The sequence below is a fragment of the Nesoenas mayeri genome (assembly GCF_963082525.1).
Source record: "Nesoenas mayeri genome assembly, chromosome: 11".
Taxonomy (NCBI): Eukaryota; Metazoa; Chordata; class Aves; order Columbiformes; family Columbidae; genus Nesoenas; species Nesoenas mayeri.
Window position 1 is genome coordinate 13,862,840 of NC_137563.1, and position 17,060 is coordinate 13,879,899.

General features: G+C 35.5%; 1 protein-coding gene across 10 annotated transcripts in view; it reads right to left on the bottom strand.

Annotated features, from left to right (window-relative positions):
• Nucleotides 1–17,060, bottom strand: part of ZNF280D (zinc finger protein 280D) — a 43,954-nt gene that overhangs the window by 23,865 nt on the left and 3,029 nt on the right. For 7 of the 10 annotated variants that reach the window (XR_013922586.1, XR_013922587.1, XR_013922588.1 and 4 more), the window contains 6 exons: nucleotides 15,980–16,122; nucleotides 12,052–12,117; nucleotides 11,574–11,944; nucleotides 7,859–7,976; nucleotides 2,500–2,609; nucleotides 792–1,021 (listed from right to left, as the gene is read on the bottom strand). Coding sequence is in view for 7 of the 10 variants with exons in the window: in XM_080350956.1 (XP_080207082.1) it covers nucleotides 792–1,021; nucleotides 2,500–2,609; nucleotides 7,859–7,976; nucleotides 11,574–11,944; nucleotides 12,052–12,117; nucleotides 15,980–16,115 (1,031 nt within the window). In the remaining 3 variants the exon portion in view is untranslated. Of the gene's footprint in view, nucleotides 1–791; nucleotides 1,022–2,499; nucleotides 2,610–7,858; nucleotides 7,977–11,573; nucleotides 11,945–12,030; nucleotides 12,118–15,979; nucleotides 16,123–17,060 lie in introns of those variants that run through there. The other 3 variants (XM_080350958.1, XM_080350960.1, XM_080350959.1) reach the window with 3 other exon arrangements.

The window sequence follows — 17,060 nt, forward strand, 5'->3', positions numbered from 1 at the left end:
ACTGGAACTATAAAATCATGAGAGCAAACTCTTTTCAAGTCTAACTACATACAACATTTTCAAGCTGCTTAAGAGAAATTACCAACACTTTTACTTAGGATTTACACATACTGAGTGATTAATAGCAAATGTAATGTTTGTAATCACATGAAACTTTTGTTTTGTTCAATAATATGGATCTAATGTTAGCATAAAGATGTTCCATTTTAATTTGCAGACTGTGTCCTTTGAAGGAATAGTCCGTTTTTCAGTTTTACATTCTGCTATTTCAGCTTCCTTGTAGAACGCGTGTAGAAAAGTTCAATGACCTTAACTTCCAAAGACACAATGGCAGGAATTCATCCACCTATTAAAACAGCTTACTGAAGTTTTTTGCAGCATTTGGAAGTAAAATTATTCCATCAAAGTAACAGATGTTACATAAGTAAAGCACCAACTATTAGTCATTGTGCATCCCTAAAGGGAATTAACACACGCATCTACTGATATCACCATCAATCCAGATAGCAAATTGTAAAATACCTTCTGTTGCCCTTTCTAACCTTGGAGTCCTACAACTGTCCTAATTAAAACTCTAAACCATTAAAATTTGTACTCTTATCTGTGAAGAGTTTAAACTATGGCCATATATGCACAATAAAAATTAATTCAAGCTCTGTTCAGTCACCCAATATTATCAGTTTTCAGCAAGAAAAAAATTCTATTCCAGAGAGACAAATCTTCAATGCATAGGAGTAAGTGCTATGGGCTGTAAGTGATTAACAAACAATTAAAGAATTGAGTTCAAATACCTTATGTTATTTTTGAGAACTTTCCTACAACTGAAGCACTTAAATGTCGTATGAGTCTTCTGTTCCTGTTGTACCTGCTGCGTGTCACCTTCATGTTTCCCATAATAAAAGTCATTAACTAACATAATCAATTTTCCTTTCTCAGATTCAGCAGTCTTGCTTGTTGTGCTTGAACATTCTGTTATGGTTGTTCCCGGGCAAAGGTTATTTACCAAATCTGGACAACAATACTGGATGGAAAGTGGGATGAGAAGAGACAGAGACAAAGGTATCAGTCTCTCTTGCCAAACTGCACTGATGACAACAGCATTTTAAAAACTGAAGCCACTCACTAACTTGAGTTAGACACAAAGCTCATTTCTCTGACACAGACTTTATTCATATTCACATATGGATTTTGAACAACAATTAATGTTTAGGTACTGTTTAAGACACTACATATTATAAAACCTGAAAAGGGATGATTCGCATAGGCTCACCTAAGATAAATTTAAGCTAGAAGTCAGAATACCAGTGTTGCCTTACTCATTAGAAAAATGTCTACTTCATTTATAACAAGAAAGAGTAAAGCAGCTTTTATGCAAGCCTTCTCCTGACAAGCATAAGTTTACTGAGAACTTGGATGTTTCAGAGGACAGATATTTCTCTTGCTGAATAATGGTTCTTATTGGGCAGGACTACTTTCTATAAGCCTACTAGTAGAGAGTTCATTTCCTACTGTGGAAGTGTAACTCAGTATATTTACCCCATATAGTGTAACTAAAAATTTAATCGAATAATACTAAGTAAATTCACTTCTTCAATGTTTCCTTCATTTGGTTGGTGTACTCCATGCAAAAGCTATTCTCTACAAATAACAATTAGAGAAAGATAAAACTCTTGTTTTGTTTTGTTTTCCACTATTATGTATGTTTCTTAATTGTGTTTTGAAGCTGAAGAGGACAGTAGCTACCATTTACAGTATCTTAAGCCCAGTAAATCAGAACGATCTGTGTTAACTCAGAGCCTCACAGATATCTATTACACAGTAGTTCATACCCCCTCGCCTTTTTTTTTTTTGTAAGGGTTATTCACACTCTGTATAGAGTGCAAAGCCATCTCTCTCCCCTGAAATGGAATACGTATGCCTAAGAATTGCAAGAATCTTTGCCAAATAACAATAAATATTTTCCAGGAAACAATGTTTCCAGACACAATAACAAGTAGTTTCACAAGCAGTCTGAGTGATGCTTAATTTTGAAAGCTTTGTTTCTCCCAGTTCTTAAGTATGAACTACAAATTAAGTTTCACCCCTCAGCTGAACAACTTTTTCAGATATCAAATGACATATCAACATAAAAAGATAAGTCTACACTGTCATCCTTGTTTCAGTAGTGATCTAGCACAGATGTGGGTCAGGTGGCTCTCTATTATGAAAGGCACTTCAAATTCACCTGAATCTGGCCAATGGTTCAAGAAGTCACAGCTGTGGCTGAGAGACAGTAAATATGCCTCAACTCATTGTAAAAATAAGGCAAAAAGTGGCAAGATGTAGAGCTCCCTTACTCCATTCTTCCTCTCCATGACTGCAAGACATTGAGCATATGGGCTTTGGCTGATCATAGCCAGCAGCCAGACTATCTTCATACCAAAACATAGCACTCTTTCATAAACAAACAAAAACCCACATAACTTTGTTATAAGGTTTACCAGCCCCAAAATATTTTACCTTCATATGATTTTTTAGAGGATCCATAAGATTGAAATGAATATTACACTTTGGACAAGCTCGTGGAAAAGGTCCTCCATTTTTAATGGCGCTTGATGCAGCATTTGAACCTGTGAAATATAAAATATGTTAAGTTTCAGCATTCACAAGCAAAATACTCTATTTATTATTATTTACTATTCTGACAAAATACTTAATTTATTATTATTTACTATTCTAGCAAAATATGCTATTTCAAATGAAAAGATTATAATCGATGTAACTGTGGTAACCATAAGCAAGGTTTTACAACCATTTTTAACTACCCTTCCTTTTCTCTAAACTGAGTTTGAGTTTGTTCGGTTTGATATAGACCTTTAAACAACTTTTATAAAATCTTAGCAACAAATAAGGCAAAAAATGGGAGGAGGTTAAGGCAGCAGGGTAGAGACAAAGGTTTAATTCTGTTGCACCGTGCCCCACACCAGCCTCCAGATAGGACAGATTTTTGATGCTTCTGTTTGAAGAATTCTAATTCTCAAATAAAGATGTAAAGCTTGTTTTATGCCAAGACCTGATCATCATCACAAAAGGGTTCAGATAACTGATTTTGGAAAGGAATTTCATCATCTGGTTCTCAGTGATGAGAATATTTGCCTCTGGACTGTTGCTGGAACCGAGGCCTATTCAGATGCATCGTTCCTGTTGAGTAAAGTTGTATTTGGAGAACCTGGACAATAAATCCTCTCAATAATTTCTCCCAGTAATGAAAGGCAATAGTATTTCTCTTATCAACATAAAATTATTATTACCTTTTGAGCAAAACAAAAAAACCCCTTCACATTAAGTTAAACTTTAATGAATGAACCCAGGCTTCCAGTTTTCTCCCAACTGCCAAAAACCATCAGAGCAAAAACTACTTTCCCAGATGAAGTTCTCTTGCATTCTTAAGTCATTCACAGATCTGAAGGGGTCCATGCTGAGTAAGTAATTTAGAAGAGGTTAAACACAGGAATAGTTTTAAGTAATGTCTCAACTACAGAGCCAACTATACCCTGCTAGGGCTATGAAAAAAATGTAATAAACACACAAATACACCCACCTTTTAACAAGGGAATGAGCGTGTGAGTTAAGAGATGACCATGCGTTATACATTTTTTCACAAAAATAGTCTTGCATAGTCCATGACGTAGACATGGAACAAATAGCATTTTTCCTTGAAGATCACAGTACTGCTAAGAATCATAATTAAGCAGAAAGTCCTCCACATAAGTGGACAGCCAAGGGAGAGAAGTATTGCAGAAGAGTGCTGCAAGTCTTCACTATTACTATTTGTAAGACATTTTGACACATCACAGCAAAGTGCAAACTGAGCTGGAAGAAAATGGGTTCTGCAGCAAGATCTAATATCCTGCAGTGCTTCAGTGCTGGATCCAGTGACAGGTTAGAAATCGCTGTGCTACCATGGGACAGCTTAGAAACAAACTCATAAAAATAAGGTTCTCAGTGAATATGATCTACTCCTTTGTTATTGTATTTACTAAGTTATCTTTTGTATGTTATAAGGTTGAAGCACAGTATCTGTTCTACCAACACAAGGGTAAGGAAAATTTTTTGCTGCAATATTCCATGTTATAGCCACTTCCTTCTGGTTGCTGGGGAAGAGTCTGATAGCAAACCAGCTGCAAACAGGATATGCAAAAAACCCAAACATGAAATTATTCCAAACAACAGAATCACACTGCACTTAGCTCCTCATTTTAACATTACAGGAGAAAGTAAGTGTTTGGAAATATCTTAAAGTCAGAAATAAATCCTCATCTATTACAATCAGCTGGAAAGCACTGTTTGACTCAATAGGAAAAAGCACCTAATTATTAATACACTGAAACAGCCAGACTACCTCTTCTTGTAGGGACAGAAAGGTCTTTCAAAGAACATGCTCTCTTTGTAACTTAGATCCCTCTCCTCGTTTCCCACTACTATTTTAAACAGCATCAAAAATACTGCTGCAGAAGAAAGGGGGGAAACTGTGAAACACTTTGTGATAGTTAGTTGAGTACAGAATCACATAATTTAGGTTGTGCCTGTGGAGGTGTTTTTGTTCAACTTGTGAATATCTCCACAACCTGAGTCCCTGCTGCTTTGCCTGGCATTCCTACAATGATTTTTTTTTTCCCCCCGCTTCCTTTTACCTAATAAGAATTAGTTGATAAATTTAGCAGTCACAGAATTTTTTCAACCTTGATTTTCTGGTTTGTTGTTTTATAAAGTTTCAACTCTTTATTCAGTTATTTGACATAGAAAATCTGAACTAAGGGTATAAGCTCATTTGTTTTGATCATCTGTCTTCACAGCCACTAATAAACTTAATTAATTATTGCTTTACAGAATTCAAACATACCTACTAAACAACAGAAGTCTAAAATTTGTATAGGTAGTAACCTAGAGTGTATTAATTTGTAAAAGCATATAAATCCTTGCATAGAGAGGGTTTTCTTATTTTAAGGCATAAGAACAGATTTTACTTATGTACGCTGCCTTAACAGGCTTAATAATGCTGACCAACTTAAACATTACAAGTGCTAGTTTTTCCCATGAAACAGATACATGGATTGACAGCTAGACCATTTGATTTACCCTACCTTTTAACTTATGATGGTGTTACTTTTGGAGAGATAACTGTATGTGAAACATTGAAACTGCTTCCAGCACCAACCTCATTAGGGCTGGCTTTTTTTCTGAGTTATACTGTTGCCCTCAAAAGTAGCAGGATGCCTAGATACAAAACCACTCATTCACACCTAGGGTGGTTTAATTTAAAGAACCTATCTTTTTTTTTTTTCCCCACAGTACATTAATAACACATTATTCATACCTAAACTTTAATGGATAGGTAAGCCTACATAAAGCAGTTAAGATTTCACTAAAAGAATAAGCCATACAGAAGTCAAGAAAATAATATCCAACTCAGACTGAATAGTCTAAGGCCATTGCAGAAGGACATGCTAAATGCAAAAAGATACAGCCCCATACCTGAAATCCAGTAAATCATACTATGAGCACCTGAATTTATTTGGCCTACTTTTCACATCTTGACCCACACTAATCTGAGACAAGGTGAGTTCACAGTAATAAAGTTAAACTAAGCAGCTGGTTTCTGCAACACCCACTATTTGGAACAACCTGGATGAAGGATCATTTTGCTGGCAGCTTTCTAAACACATATTACAACACTACTGTAAAACCCTTAACACTTATGTGCATCTGTGCCTGCTAGGCCTGATTTCATAAAAGATGGCAAAAGACAATAAAAACGGTGACCTAGAATAAAAACATTAAATGTACCATGGTAACAGTCTGATCAAATTAACAGAATCGGGACATGAAAGCCAAATTATTTCAGGCCTCTAGTGCATTGTCCCTCACCAACATCTTCCATCATTCTACTGCTACAAATGCACATACACAGTCCAGTCATCTCCTAAATATCACAGAATAGTTCTTCTGTTGGTTATAGCCTTTTCTGGTTCCTCCAAGTGGGTACAGTTTGTGGGAGAATGATCCCAAAATGTTCTCAGAAACCAAACTACAGTTCTACATACACCCTGAATGCTCATCCAGCCTGCAGATAAGGGTTATCAATGTTGTTTTCCTTAACACTAACACCTATTTAGGAGCCTACCAAAATGGCTGGTTAGCATCCATTAGCAGCTTTGTTATTTCCCTGCTTAGACTTCAGAAATACATATTTATGCTATATTAATCTAAAAAAAAGTCTTTAATGATCCAGGTACAGAAGTTAAGTTGTCCTGCAGAGTATCACAGGCCAGTTCCCAAAAGGCTTCTGCTTTTAAATACCATATTTCAGAATGTTTTGTGCTCATAGTGCTGCACATGAATTAGAGGACACAGAGCACCAACACAGGCAAGTAGGCTCTGGCACATATCAACAACATAAACATAAGTGCATTATGTGACATCCCCATGCAAGCAAAAACACAAAATACACAGACACTTCCTTGTTGTGAGGTGTACCTTAAATTTGCCTTCTGAATCATAAAGATACTTGTGTTTCAATCCATAATTATAAATCTTTTATTATCTAAATGCTATTGCCATTTTACAGAAATAAACATAGGCTCAGTATAGTATATTTAAGACACTCGAAATTACAATCCTTGATGCTTTTAAGTATTTAATTTTGCTGGGTAAGAGACTAAAACAAGTAATTTTAAATATACAAGCAGTTCTCCTAAATTAAAACAAAACAAAACCACAAACCCATAAGCAATTAAACTTTATTACCTGTTCTTTGAAGAACAAGGGCTGAAATACTGAACCATTTGCAGGAAATAAAACCTTTGCTTACTTTACAAAAAGCTATTTAACCCAGTAAGACAAAAATGAGATCACAGAACAGTTGGACACATGCAAGGAAATATGCTACGAACCCTTCATTGATAAGTATCTGGAGTGAATGCCTACACTAGAGATGCAAAATCATCACATCAAGCAGAATAAACTAGCAGTCACTCTACTCTACATAACTCATTGGTATGACTGGTCAAGTCTTTCATTGTACAGAACCTGCAGCCTCAGGGAACAATCAGAAGTGACTGTCATCTGTAACTTACAGACTGAATTACAAGGTTCTAGTCAGTTATTACAATAGTGCAGTCCTTCACAAAACAAGGGAAGTCCCAAGTCACAGCCTGTTTAAGACTGAATACACTGCACGCTTCAAACCTGCTCATCTGCTGTAACACAAAAAAGGCATTTGTTTTTAAGTAGGTTAGATAGCTTCAGCTGAAACACTATTTAGCTAGTTAAAATATATATATATTTCGGCTGTCAAACTACATACTTTCTCCTCTTCCCCCCTTTTTCAGACAGGATCCTTCTGAACCCATCCACTCCAACTCCTATACATAGCAGCCAAAAAATAAGATCATAATCACAGGGAAGCCATTCAGCAGACTGAGGAAGTTCTTATGGTACTGTTCACGGCCCCTCCCTTGTTAACAGCCATTCCTGTTCATGCTAATCAAAGGGTGCTGGATATACTGAAAAAGAGCCTTTATCGGTCAAAAAAAATTACAGTGGATCTGGCAATATTTTGTTCCATCTAAATGTGCATTATAAGAAAATAACAGTTGACATTAGAATCAGTCTAATGCGCTGAAAAGCAAAGTCTGATAACACAAAATTCCAAAGTTTATTTCATTAAACATTACACAGAGTTATATACTGGGGAAGAAAAAAGTAGCTATACTATGTCCTAGAAAGCCTATTTAAAGTTATAACCCAAAGATCTGCACTAGAGTTAAATGACATTAGGCTGTTTCTTTCTCTTCTCAACTACTACTGTTATACTCACCTGTTACAATCACTGCTGGCCCAGTCTGGTACTGTGGAACTCCGACATCCTGTCTCACACCAAACAGTATACCAGATGTATTATCGGGTGCAGCTGGTGGAGAATCCATAATATAATCCTAATAAGATATTTTCAAGAGGGAAAAGAAATTTGAGGTTTAACTTTTTTTTTTTTTTTTTTAACTTGCAGGCTTTCCAAGGGTTTAATTTAAAATCATATGATTGCTTAAAAGTACTCATAAGTACTCAGCTGTAAATCAAGTTAATTACAAGCTCCCCAAAACAGTTTCTTTTTGACATTTTGCTAAGTTTGCAACTCTTACCAGTGGTTGTTAATTTATCCATAACTGTGTATCAGAATAGTAAAAATGACCATAAGACCTGGGAAAGTCCGTTTTCTGAAATATTACTAAACCTGTTTGAATTGCCAATTGTAACCGGTTTTGTGCAAAAGTCTGACGATGTTTCAAAATATACTTGAATTGTTTTTCAAAAGCTTCTAATACTTTCTCCTTCAACCCAAACTCAAGCATTTGCCCATTACTCTTGAGTAACAGCTAGCCGCATTTAAAAGACCAGAAAATAGAATTCAAAAGCACAAACTGGCAGCAAGCAGAAGCTTCTCAAAGCAAGATGGTATTAAATCAATTAAATTCTACTAAGTAGTCAAGCTTTAATGAAAGTACATCTATATCACGTTGACCAGGAATGGCACTCAGATTCATTATATCAAATAAGCATTTTTTTTTTCTTTTTTTTGTAGAGTAATTTTGTAAGGACTTCTAGAAATAATAGAATTAAATGCTCTTTTCAAAGCACAGCTAACCTAAAAGTCAGTTCACATTTATTAGCGGCTTGTTACACTAAGTTTTGAGTATCATCAAGTACAGGTATCCTCTTACCCTTCAGTTTCAAAGGTTTGCACTTTGGTACTACACATAACCTAAAAAATGAAATAGTCCACATTTCTTGGCTCCGATACTGAAAACTGTTAAAACTTAACACCTTCACTGGTCACTCAATAGGTAAAATTTGGAGAAAATAGAAACATGAAATTTAGTTCTCTTTACAGATACTCAAAGTTGGGGGGTAAGGTAGGAGAAATATGCTTTCCAAGACTCATCAATAATGCTGAAATCTTAATTAGCCATTCATCCTAACACAAACAATCTGGAACATGAAATATTTTTAGCAATAACAATAAGGAACTAAGAAAAACGTTATTATGTAGTTAGGTTTAATTTCAGCATTAAGGTATGAACAGCAAAATATTGGCACTTGATCGTTCTACTCTGAAATAATTCAACTGGTTACACTTCATCAAGCTGTACTGTGAAACAAAAAATACCCAAAACACATAATACACAGACTTTGTCATCAGTATATCCATGAGACAAAGGCCAAAATACTTTTTGCTGTAAAGATCAAGCTCACAAAATGCCTCCCATTCACAACTGTGCTACATCCATCCCTGTGGAAGTTACCACACTTTTAACTACCACCATGTTGACTGAACTTGATGGAAAAAAGTCTAAACAAGTCCACGTACAGCTATGATAATCTATTTTAGGACTCCTAAGTACCAGAAAATATTTGAACAAAAAGGAAGATGTTTCTCCTTATCCTGTCTTTTTGTTGTACTTCTCTTAAATGAAGACCCTGCATGACCTTAATTATAATGAAGAGCCATTCTTTCTTTTGGTGAGTGACCTAACGCAATCTAACCAAATCAAACACAGACGTTCAAGAGTAGTTGTGGAAATAGTGACCAGATTTCTCTGCTCTATTTGTTATGAGTAATAGCTACATGATCTGAAGTACTACCCGTACTGGAGAGCATTCTGAACCCTCAATAATACAAAAATTTCACCAGTAAGTACAAATTCTTCCATAAAGAAGAAGATAGCACTATGCTATCATATATGACAACAGCAGCTCTGACAAAATTAGAATTCCTGTAAACAGTATGACTGAAGCCAAATTCACCTCAGAATTTTTGGAACTGCATTAATGTAGTGTGGTAACAACACAAAACCTAGACTTTTGCAGGAAGTCAGTGAATCAAGCCTATGATTGGAAAGGGGTATTTCAACAATAAAACTGGAATAACAGATACTGACAAAAGGTAAATTATAGATACACATTAGGAAATTTGTGTTTCAACCCAGGTAATGATCAAAAGCAACCAGTTCCCACAGGAAAAAAAAACCCAAACTTTGACATCCTGAGATTAAAAAATATTGCACCAGATCAAGAATGCAAAGGCACTCTGAGGGACGTTCAGCCAAACAGGAGTCATGCTACAGTGTCTAGTTGTACCTTACAGTCATCTTCATGTCACAGAATTTTAATTTCAAAGTTAAGTACCCGCCCAGATATCCCACCTATATCTGGACTTTTGATTGTATCTTTTTTTAGGCCTTCTGAGATACAGTGACAGACAATTGAGCTAACCTGCTTCACCAGACATGCCCACAATTTTTCTCTGCAAGCTATCAATCAACTGCTGAAGATTCAAAATTGGAAAGTACAAGTTGTTTCTTACTGAATTTGCCAGAGATTCAGCTACCCAGCTGACAGGCAATGACTCCATTGCATTTTTTCTTAAAATACAACCCCTCATCAGCACTGATTTAGCCACAAGTCTCAAGAAGAACACCTAATTCTCATGTTATAATGGCCTTATTAACCATGTTCATTCAGACCAACACCCCGTTAACAAATGTAGAATACATCAGGCTGCATGATTTTTATTTATACCATAAGACCGACAGCTAGGACAACTGCAGGTGTATATTTTTGTGGGGATGGTGTCTACTGTCAGGCTTCATTTTAACCTGACAATAGCTAGTATTATAGGCACATTGTCTAAAGAGTTGCAGCTTAAATGATTTTCAATCAAGGTATCATAGTTTACATTATACAGATATGAAATTTTAACCTTCACTTTATCTCTCTCACAGATGTCCAAGAGCCAAGACAACAAAACCAGCATCTAACCTGAGTCCCTAACGTTATCATTTTGAGGTTCTGAGGCAATCCAGGAAGATCTATGATACATGTTCTATGTGCATAATTCACCTGGGCTTTTCAAACAAAACAAGTATGTTGCAGAATTGTTTAATCTACTGACCCTGCAACGTCTTGTTATTGAAGTCCTCCTTGCCACACTACTGCTTCATTACAACTGACACATGAATCAAAAAGCAAAAACATCTAAGGAACTACCAATATGGCATTCTCTTAAGAAACAAAAATCCCAAAAGATGCATTGTAAAAATCAGGTGGGAAAACCACAGTTACTTTAAACACCAAATTCAAGGTACTTAAAAATGAAATTATCAATACGGAAGATTCATCTTGGAGCAGAGAAATCTGTAAAATTCGGTGAATAAGATTTTCCACTATTTCTCCACACAACTCAAACAAAGTAACCTAAATAGTACTGATTTCTCTTATGCCTAAGATTTTCATTTAATGCAATTCCACTGTTACTAAAACTATCATCTCTGACTCTTGCAAATCAGTATTTTCAAATATATATTTTAATTTGCCAGTGCAATCTTATGATCCTATAATCTTTACAGTTTATATAATGCCAGTCTATAATCTAGTCTGGGTCTTCAAATTAGTAGACTGAGTCAGTATGTTCCCCATTCATTATCCAAAAGCAATTGCACTTGAGTATTTTCCAGTTCAAGGTAATAAAAATTTACCTGATTGAGCATCACAGGCTGTGCTGTTACAGTAGTCACTGGCCTGGATATAGGTTGGGCCGCTACAGGAATCGTGATATTTCTTGATACTGGCTGTGCCGTCGCTGGAACCGTTACAGGTCTGCTAACAGGCTGCGATATTCCAGAACTTGACCCAGGCATCTGCTGTGTTGATAAACATCCAGCCACTGGTCTCTGCAGTGTTTGTGAAGTTCCTGAAACATTCACTGGTACAGACAATGGCTGAACCGCTACAGAGCTAGATGTAAGTCTGGATACAGAATGAAAGACTGATGAAACAGGCATGGCACTAGGGCTGGAGGCAGGTGTCGCATAATGGTGACTTTCAGTCTTGAATGAAGTAACTGTACCTGTTGCAAAGGATTCCAAAGTTATCTTTATAGAATTTTGCAGTCAGATGTTTCATAAGTGTTGTGGATTTTTTGGTTTTAATTACCATATTAGGACAATAAAGTACCTCTACTGGGTGCACCATTCTGTATCCCCCTTCGTGATGAGCTGAGGTTGACTCTGTTCAATATATCTGTCAAAAGTTACATTTATCTTAATTGCAGTTAAATTAATAGCTTAATTGCTTTTCAAATTAAAAGTTGCATTCATATCCACTAATTAAGCCAATGAGGATTTGACTTACAAATTAGAATATTATTTCTTAAATAAATACCTGGAAAAACAAAGCGTTATATGTACAAATTAAGATACATTATTCTGCTTCTCTTAGGCTAAACTATTTCATCCAAGAATCTCAGTTTTTATTTTATTGCAGATAGGTGAACACACAAATAAGAGTACAAACAAAAAACCAGCATTTAATAAATACTTAGCTTTGCTGATATAATGCATCTATTCACTTGTGTTTCTCATGCACATAATAAGTTCCCCAAATACAATAATTGCTCTACATTAAAGGAAGCATTTTCTCTAAACTAGTAACTACACAATTTTACTCTGTGTTACTGGAAAATACAGAACTTACAAACTTGTTTTTAGACTTCACGATTTCCATTTTCCAATGTGAAAGGAAAAAAAAAAACAACAGATGAGCAATGAAAGGAGTTGTGTTGGAATTGCATTACAAGAGGACTGATTTTTCTTACATATCCTACGTGATAGTCTGTGACCAGAGCTCTAGCTCACTAGAAACACATGTAATCTCTTAGATTTGATGTTTACTCCCCAACTAATGCCAACAACATTCCCTGACTTTTTATGTCTTAGTCTGGGTTTTTTGATCGTTCCAGACTGTTACAAAAATATTCATCGAATCGAAATATTTTTCTAACACCAGACTCTCAATTCAGTTAATGTTGCTGTTGAGTTTCTTGCTCTGACATGTGAAAATATGCATATGAAATTAGATTGATCGTCCAATACCTAACAAAAAGGTTTAAAGTACCTTCTTGAACTAGAGTCAAATTACATCAGGATCTCAAACAATAGATCTTAGCATATCTACACATGGTGTTTGACAACCTTAAGGCTGTTTCCACCAGCAGTGGCTCATTAGTTTACACTACTCAGATTGATAAATAAATCTAGTAGCAGTAGAGCTCAGAAGATCACAGCTTTCAACCTGTCACCTGGATTTAGATCATGCTAATAAAAAAGCAGCTGCAACCAACAGATCCAAACAGGTCTGCATTTTTTAAGATATGACAAAATTTCATCCTGTAACAGCAATATTATTTTTCCTCCAACACAATACCAACTATGAGTAAGGATTAACTTAATTCAGAATTGAGCTGAACACATACTTTTGTGTGGTTTTTAATAAATCTATACCTCACATTGGAATTCCAGAGTGAAATGAAACTAAAGCCTTAACCTACCTACAAAAAAAAAAACCAAAATACAACAACCTATCCTAAAAGTTATGTCTCACAAAGCAAGTTCAGCTTCAGATAGTCCAATGTGCACACGCAATTCACACCCTAAAACACAAAGGTGGATTTTATTGTTTTTAAAAATAACATTTAAGAAGTCAGTTATTTGAAATTATAAACTAGATTTACATGACTCAACTGATTCATCAAAGACTTGATATGCCCCTTCCCCTGCCCCATCAAAGTGTTGTCTTATTTAGGTAAAGCACCACTGAAGTATAAGAAAGCTAACATGCAGAACAACATTTTAAAGTAGCAACAAATTACAGATTTGTATCACTATGAAAAAGAAAGCAAGAAAAATTAGCAGTAACTGTAGGAAAAATTAGCAGTTGCAGGAAATGGTAAAGGGCACAAAGGGTGAAATACTTTTAATCCCAGTCAAATTAATCCTCCAGTACATCAGAAGATGCACTTTATTGTACACGACACTGTGCCAGCAGGTCGAAGGTAGTTTTCTTAACTATTTCCATCATGTTTTCCACACCAGCCTGTATAAAAACTGGTAATTGCATTGTTAGGAAAAGGTTAAAAAACCTGCTCTGCTATGTATTGCAGAAAATGTACCTTTCATAAAAATAGAGAACTACACGTGAGTCTCTATTTGTCATCTAATTTTCCATCTGATCAGACAGAAATTTTCTCAGGTAAAAACTAAACAATTGTGATAAAGAAAGTCGAATTCACTGTGTCTTGCCTATCAGCAATAACAAACTGAAGCCTGACTACTGCCAGGTAGTACTACTTACAAGCCAGAGAAGAACTGAGGTCATTCTTCCATAGCTGTTTTTGATAGTGAAGTAGAAGATTACAAAGAGAAAAGTTGAGAAAAAGGAAGGAAAAGAGATAAAGTAAAAAGTTATACCATAAACGATTTTACTTGTGTCAGGAGCGAGTATGGACAGCACTAGAATAAGATGCATACATTGTTAAGTCTCCATCTTTTACTAAATTTCTTGAAGTTGCTGAATCATATCAAAATTATAGTTTTCACCTGAACTATTTCTATCTTCTATGACTACAAAAAGTCTAGAGACTACTGCAACAACTGCAATGAAATTTGGCATATTTGTTGTTCTAACATATGCCTAGTGCCTTAATAGTTGTTCTATGTCATGATCTATTGCTAACGACCAAAAGCAATCCAGAAGTCTGTGGACCTTCCAGAAAACAGTAAGGCTATTTTTCAGTCCTTCTAGAAGTTTGTAACTGCAAGAAACTTAAGAGTAATTTCAAAATATTCTTCAAATTTTCAAGAGGATCTAGAATACTTTTTAACTATTCAAAAATACTAGCCCTTAAGAACTATTGTCAGGTGAAAGAACTTTAAGAGCAGCTTCAGTAATTCTTAAAGATTTAAACCACAATTTTTCACTTCTTTAAGCTAGTGTAAGAAGCACTAGATTTACTGTCCCAGTGAGTAACAAAGTAATATAGCGTTAAGATGCAAGATGAAAGTACTGTGAACTAAAATGAACAGCTAATAATAGCTATAAAGTCCATTCAGCAGTGTGACAGAGAACCCAGCTCAACATTTTGCCTTGAGATCCTTCACTGCAAACTACACACCTTCAGAAAACCATGGAAAGTCAGAAGACTATGGAAATCTTGGATACAAGCATAACAGAGATGAGACAGAGACTGAAAGCACTAAACCTCATCAGGCAAAATCTTGTGTATTTGGTAACTCGAGAAACCTTAGGTCAAACCTCTTAACAACTGACTGCAAGATGCTGAACAAAGAAATCAAAAAGTTTCATTGAAAAAAGTAATTTAAGTAATAATGTTCTCCTTTACTTACCTGCTAAAGCCCAAGCACAGGACAAACATGGAATCCTTACACATCTGCTGTCATCACAACCACCTAACCTCACTCCCTGCACTGCCTGCATTAGGAAAAAACTACAGAACTTGATGAAAAAAACTCTTTATTTTACAGGGTACTAATGAATTAATTTAAAAAAATAATCTCTTACTTAACAGAGGCTTCTACTATTTTCACGTTATTTACTTTTCTTGATCGTGCATTTATAGATACTCAGTTACCTTGGTTTTGTGAGAATAATTTCCAACCAATTAAGACTGTCCACCAATACAGGAAATGTGAGGTGGAGAAAAAAAGAAAGACCGTAACATGAAGACTGAAATTCATGCGTATTCTTTTAGCAGGGAGACAACTTCCAAGTATCTAACTAAATATCAACTATATTAAGAGCAATTGCATGCATAGTTTCAGCACTGCATAGATTGGATTTTTAACACTAAAACCTTCAAACGTCCTTGTTTTGACTTCAGAGATTTTTAGGTAGACGAAGCTGTGCATAGCCTGGGTTTTAGGACATAATTCCTTAAGAATTCAAATTTTCAGTATGACAACTACAGAACAGCTTTAAGACGTAGAATTTCTTATGTCTTACTGTTAAAAATTCTATATTTTCAAAGTATGTTTAAAGTTTTACACCTTGAAATATCTGTTTTAAATTACAGAAAATGTTATCTTACATGTACTAGCTGGCTTTGAGCTTGAGATTTCCCCAACAAAGATAGGCTCATCATCATCATCCTCCTCCACTTCTTTCACTCTCTTTTGCCATGGTTCTAGCTCCTCTTCTTCACATTCCATAAATAATTCTGCCATCTTGAGACTAGACAGTAAAAAACAAAAACAATTACCAATACTTCTCTAATTCTGGTGCTGATGAAACACTTACCTGACAAAGCAAACTACTTAAGGAAGCCTGACTTGTCACTATTATGCACTGATAGTTCTCTTGATAGTTTAACTCCTAATAGCCACAGCATCAGACCAGCACAAATGTATATGATTATGTCCTTAAAGACTAGCAAACCTGACACACAAGGTGACAAAATCAAGATTAGATTCATAATCATAAACTGATATTTATTAAACTAAACAATTTATCTTGCAAGATGAAGAGGGTGTTTATTCAACACATTTCTCTGTACAATTTCCCACAACCTCCTCTTTTCCAAAAACATTTCAAGAGCAAAATATATATTAAACATTGGGTCAAATTTCATTTTTGAAAGTATAATTATGCAAAACTAAAAATACCCCTCATTATCACAGAAATACACATACACAGCAGGAAACTAATATCTAATAAGAGAAGACAATTTCAGGAATAACAAGCTGCTAGATTTGGTGATGAACCATAGAAATATTTAGTCTGTCATAACCTGTCACAGGGGAGCAGACAGAATCACGTCTCTACTTGCACTGAAGTGCATGAGAACACGGCTGCTGGTGTTACATGTGAAGTCTTGGGGATAACGTAAAGTTGCAAAGCCAGACTTCCTTCCTTCCTCCTTCCATCATCCTAGCATGCTGAAGTTAAACATGGTGGTAGGAAAGAAAAGAATAAGACACTAAACTAGATTCTTGTCACAGGAAAAGAGGAAGAGTACGAAACTTGTTTCCACTCAACAGAGGTCATGTGCTGAGCTTTGGAAACAAACTAAAGTCTGACTCTTCTCTGTAAAAGGACACTGTTTAGAACACCCTTACTAACACAGAAGCAGAGTTTGTTAGACTTCAAGGCAAAATGAAAAACTATTTTCA